Source organism: Aplysia californica, unplaced genomic scaffold (assembly GCF_000002075.1).
Source record: "Aplysia californica isolate F4 #8 unplaced genomic scaffold, AplCal3.0 scaffold00326, whole genome shotgun sequence".
In the NCBI taxonomy this organism is placed as follows: Eukaryota; Metazoa; Mollusca; class Gastropoda; order Aplysiida; family Aplysiidae; genus Aplysia; species Aplysia californica.
Genome location: NW_004797596.1, coordinates 612610 through 618810, shown reverse-complemented (window position 1 = coordinate 618810; position 6201 = coordinate 612610). Strand labels below are relative to the sequence as shown.

General features: G+C 45.1%; 1 protein-coding gene across 1 annotated transcript; it reads right to left on the bottom strand.

The window, feature by feature from the left end:
• Positions 1-1205: 1205 nt before the first annotated feature.
• Positions 1206-5660, bottom strand: LOC118478005. Its single transcript, XM_035970830.1, has one exon. The coding sequence runs from the start codon at positions 5658-5660 to the stop codon at positions 1206-1208; it is 4455 nt and encodes a 1484-aa protein (XP_035826723.1).
• Positions 5661-6201: the final 541 nt, after the last annotated feature.

The following is a 6201-nucleotide window of genomic DNA, read 5'->3' as shown; positions in this document are numbered from 1 at the left end:
GGTACGTCCCGACAAAAGACGTGTCGGTTGGAAAGCCGCTTGCTGCATTTTAGTCGGGCCAGGTGGTGACTCATCAGCCATGGGCCCCGCCGGAGCTAAATAAATTCTAATTTTGAGTTCGGATTAAAAATCTACCTTCATATTCGTATTCAGCGCCTCAAGATGAGCAAATTCTACGCGTAAACCACCTGGTTTAAATGCATATTAACAAATAAACCAGTCTTCCTTTAAAACCCACACATTTCTTATTCCTGCCTTGGGTTCATGTGACCTCTTGCCTATTTACATATATAACACCGTACCGAGAACACAGCCTTGGCACACGTCCGGGGAATAAGTAGGCCAGCAGGCCAACAGACTAGACGTGTCTTTTCCCAACTCTGTGGACACACAAGACAGAAACGACACAACCGATTTTCCTCCTCCCGACAAAAAATCGGGTCGCGTCCGTCCCAACTGACACGAAGACTTACATGTACGTAAACTATCCACCGAGAACCTCCCGGGGGGTCACAACGCGGGGAGATCATGTCGAAATTATAACGCTCGGGTTATATACAGCTATCAGAAGAAAAAAGTAATTGTGAATTAAAATACGACCCATCGACACACTTTAGCTCCTTTAAGAGGCGAGCGACCTCGACCTCTCCCCCATCCCATAAGTCTGGGAAAATCCGGGGTGAGAGGGATACAATATGACAGCAAGAAGATGGAGATAATCAACATTAAAAAAGCTCTCCACAAGAAAAACGAAGTCGCTTCTTCTGCATGCAACGGTGGCGCAGAGTCCAACAGAATGCGACTAAAGAGAGAAAGAAATCTGTAGCATTATGATGAGTGAATTCTAGAGAAGCTTTACTCATTTTGTCTGCTTGGTTGTAGCTTGGGCGTGGGGAAAAACCCAGTTCATTTTGACAGGACTCTGTAAAGTACATGGAGACATCGCACTACCTCAGATTGACAAAGTTTTTTCTGCTTAGTACCTCGCTTTGAACAATTTGACCTCAAAGATTTTGAGTTTCACAACATGTCAAACTTTTTCGAATGCAATTTTTTTAAAATATTTTGATAACGGCTCCGAGTAACCTTACGATTTTGATAGAGAAGATATAGAACGTGTATTTGGTTTCTGACCTCATGGTCTTTGTAACTCACAACAGCTTTTAAAAAATAGCAGACAGAACTTTGTAATTCTAAGGTAGCGATCACTCAGAGATCATGGTTGCCGCAGAACTCCTGGTGGAAGTGTACCCCGTAGACGACGAAGCTCTGCGAGCCTTGAAGCAAGCCACCAGCAGATTCCACACCCGTCTGTTGCCCGTAAAGGCCAGGACAAGCAGAAGCCCCTGAAGTAACACCAGCAAGGAGTAGACAATCTCCAGCACTGGGTTCGAGGGGAACACGGCTAGCAGTGTCGCCAAAATCCAAGTGAAGCCCATAGCGGTGGAGAGCTTTAAGTAGATAATACAAGTCAGTCGGTCGGAACTTTTCTTGCAGATTTTTTCTGACGCCTTGCTCGCTTTATTTATGCCCACGAGGGTGATTGTAAACGCAACGACATTAACGATAAAGGACAGAGCATACGGGCCGATGATAAATGTCAACCGAGCCCACAGAGGTGCTGAAAACCAGAAACATATAGGATGGCCATACCGCGGGAACCTGGGTTCACTTTGCTGGTGAGAATCTGTGTGTGACTTGTTTAAGGCCTGAGTTGTACTGTTTTCCTCGTTCATGTCTGTGGTATTTACGTTCCACTTTTCACTTGACCCGTTCTCATTGCTTTCGTCCCCTTGTTCAGATCCTTCCACGGTGACGTCATCGGAGTGAGTCATATCAAGAAGTAATGACGTCATGACTATTGACACACTAACGGTCCAGACAACAGCTGAGAAACGTAAGAAAATAGAGTTACGGTTTAAAGACCCCTGGGGGTTACTGATTCTGGCACCAAAAGTGAGCGCCATATTGACGGCAATAGCAGACATCCAGGCGTAGGAAGCCAAAGCAAAAAGGTGGTGGAGAGCAGCAAAGACAGGACAGACGTAGTCGTTGTGAATATCGAAGTACGTGAACATGTTCAAAATGTACATGGTCATCATACAGCCTGCCAGGTTGGCAGTCATTTTTCCCGGGAGGTTTCTTAATTCTGAAAACTTTCCATAAATTAGCAGCATGACAAACAAAGTAACTATAGAGAGTGAAGTTGCTGTTAGTGATATGATGCTGAACGTAAGACTGAACCCATTCGTGTAGACCCCAGCTTCAAAAGTCAGATCAGAACAAACATAAGCTTTATCTTCCACGAGCTCAAAGTTCCCCTCTGTATACACGTTTCCTGTTTGAAGAACTACCAGTGACGTTCCGTTGATAGCTGTTTGGTTTAACCAATACGACACCACAACACACTCTGTGTTATTGAAGAGGTTACTTTCACATACAGTAAATGTGTCCTGTGAAGAATTGAAAGTACCGAGGCGTGAAATATAATGTTCGAGCTTGACAGAAAAACCAATGTATTCCAGAGGGAAGTAAATGCCTCCCTGTATTGTATTCTCAACTGCATACTGCTTACCTCTTATGGTCTGAATTTCTGGGTCTTTTAGGTTCCTAGGGCGGCCATTGAACGGACACACGGTCTCATCTCTGTGTATGACATTCGTGTACGACACACTGAGAACATTTCTCTGGTGGTCAAAATATCTGGCTATCGCATTGACCGCGTACTGTAAGTCATTTAGCGAACCTACTATGTCGGTGTTTACAGCTATCGATCCTTCCACGATAGCAGCAGGCCGTTGGTGTACTGACGGCACGCTGTTAGAAACTTCAGGCATCAGGAGTTCCATCTCAAGACAGGGATATCCGTCTATTGTAGTAGTTGTTGTTGTTGTTGTTGTTGTTGTTGTTGTTGTTGTTGTTGTTGTTGTTGTTGTCGTTGTTCCCAAACCACGTTGCAACTCATTTCGCAGATCTAGAGAGATTTCGTGCAATCCTTTCAAAGCCTGCTGGAACGCTTCAACCTTTCTCTCTATTTCTCTTAGATTCTCTGTTTGTTCTGTTTCATCGTTTTGCAATGTTGCAAAGTCTGTTTGCAATTCTTTGGACTCAATGAACGCGTCCTCTACGTCATTGTGAAAGTCATTGGCGGTACGTTTCATGTTTTTAAAATCCCGTTGCAGTTCTTTGACATATCTGAGAATGATTAGATTTTCCAACCTGAGCGCTGTACGAGAGTTGTGTGAAGCAAACATCTCCTCCATCTCTTTGGACCGGCAGTGTAGGGGGGATTCCGCCCTACTTTCGTCAAGTACAACAGAGAACTTAACAGAATTCCAACCATTAGGAAAATATTGCGTATCCTTCGGCACCATTGTCTGTGCGTTTGACGGCATACATTGACCTCGATAAGGCTCGAACCCGGGAGAACAGAACCTCTGTGTGCAAGTCCGTGTCAGCGGCTCAAACACCTGGTCGTCCTCACACAAGTATCCCTGGACCTGGCTCCCTCCGTTCTCAGAGCTGTATTGTCCAGTGATGTCCAGAACAATCAGAATGCCACCCTGACTATTAGATATACGTGACAAAGCTGGGATATTATGCTGACTGTACGTTGTACAAACGGGCAAAGTAAGAACATCTACTGCTCCAACTTTATCTTTATTTCTATTTGGCGACATACACATCGCACAGTGCGGGTTTTTGTACGTCCCAGACGGCAAGACGTAAGCTCTGCACAACGCGGCGTCCAGCTGAGAACAGTTCCCTGTCCTGACTTGTTCTCTCAGAACACTTCTGTCTGCCACAGCAAGCCGTGACTCTTGGCGACAGCTGCGAGGTGAGCAAACCTCACGTGGTTCTTTGTGCGCCATGGTACAACGCTTGTCCTTCACATATTCCTTTATCCTTGCCAAAGTGAGAAGCGTTGATTCCGGAACAACGTTTGTGTCGCACGTAATTTCACTTTTCCAGACTGTGAGTTCACTTTTGTCTATGCTGTGGCAAGAAGCACAATGCACATTTCTAAACACAAGATGGAAGGAACGCTGTTGTAACGACACGATTGGCAAAAGCGGATCGGTTTGATGTTCACACATTTCCCTTACAACGTTATCTAGATGTCCACTAGGACATGTGGACACCATTCGATAAAACGTAGACCCTGTACCGACACATTGACCATACTGTGTGTTATAGAAGTCAACCAACTGTTTTGATTGGCTGGTGTCTCTGGCAAGTTCTTGGTCCTGAGGTAAGTTCCCTGTAAACGGCCAAGCTTCACGTCTCGCCTCTTCTGCCAGAATTCTATCCAATAGATCCGACTCATTTCTAGCACGGAAACATTTCTCAAACACATTTGGGCAGCAGTCTCCGTAGAGGACACAGCTGGTGTGGCAGGAACAAGAAAACTTCCGCGTGTGCTTGCCCCATGTTGCACACCTCGGAGTGTCCGCACCGTCGGGCACCGTTTGGCCACCATTGTCTTCGGTGACGACGTCACTGTAGGAGTTTGAAATGGTGCTGTCTGAAAGTTCTCTGGGTGTTTGCTTGTCGAGATATCCCCAGGATCTCTGCTTGTCGAGATATTCCGTGGATGTTTGTTTGTAGAGATATCCCCAGGATCTCTGCTTGTCGAGATATTCCGTGGATGTTTGTTTGTAGAGATATCCCCAGGATCTCTGCTTGTCGAGATATTCCGTGGATGTTTGTTTGTAGAGATATCCCCAGGATCTCTGCTTGTCGAGATATTCCGTGGATGTTTGTTTGTAGAGATATCCCCAGGATCTCTGCTTGTCGACATGTTTCCTGCCTATTTGTTCGTCGCCTGACGTAAAGCTGCCCCCATAGCAACTTTTACATATCATGTCACAAGTCAGGTATACAGGAAAGGAAACGTCTTCATGGTTGCCTGATCCAGGAGTAGACTTTGCAGCAACTGTTGATGTTGCAACAGTTGGTGCTGGACCTGCCTCTAAATCTGGATTTACTAAGAATTCTTCGGAGCCACTCATTGACCAAGTTACGCCAAGGAAGTTATTCTGGAAACTTCCGTCAAAACCTCTAGGCCTAAGTGTTTTACTGGGGACTGTCAACGAATCTATTAATAATTGAGAGTCTAGCGACAAGTTTTGATCTTCAGAACGAAGTGGCTTCAACGTTGTCGTATTTTGAGACGAGCTGCCACTGTCCTCAGCAAGATGTAACGGATTCGACGTAATTAAGAAGCCTTCCCCTAGCGACCGAAGTTCCGTCCCTGTAGATCTTGTGTCGTCCGATGTTGTTGTTATTACGCTTTCCAAATCTTCATCCTTTTCACTTTCCTCAAAGACATTTTCACCCAACGACTTTGTGTCACTTTTGAAGCCAGCTGGTTTATCTTCCTTGGTTTCCAAAACCCGCGAAAAGCTTGTAGAGATGTCTGATCTACGAGAATCGTTCTCACTGTCCGAAGATGATGTCTGTTCTGAGATGCCTAGCGTATTTGCCGTTACATCCAACCACTCGGCTCTCGTTCTAAGTTCAGCAGAAGAAGTCGCTAGGCCTAACCGCGACGTCGGCGCCACGTTTGGAATACCGCTCTCGTCGTGATTCGGTTCTTTATAGCCCCCTGTGCCCATCGCAGAGTTGTGGTCCAGTGTAACTGTAGTGTGGGTTGTCATTTCTATCCGGTTCGTGTGATCCGGTATACCTGCAGAGTGGGTCGTTCTTGTGTGATCTGGTTTGCGTGTAAAACGAGTAGTTGTTTCTACTCGGCTCGTGAGGTCCAGTTTACTTGCAGAGTGGGCCGTCTTTTCTATCCGGTTCGTGTGATCCGGTTTACTTGTTGTGTGGGTTTTCATTTCTATCCGGTTTTTGTTATCCAGTTCACTCGTAGAGCTGCCAATGGCCAATGCAGGGCTGGTGCAGCACTGCAAGCTTTGCGCCAACAACATAAGACAGACCAGTTTACAATCTGGGAAGAAATAATCACGCACCAAAATATGAAAATAGTATGCTACACAATTCTTGGAAAATAAGGATAGAAAAAAAGCTCGTTGAAAACAGATGGATGAGGGTGTAATAACAATAAAGATATTGGTGATAATGATGATGATGATAACAACCACAACAACAACAATAATAATGATAATGATAATAAAATAAAAGTGTATAAGGTTAACTCTCCTATCAACATTATTAGATTATTCAAGAGACGGATAA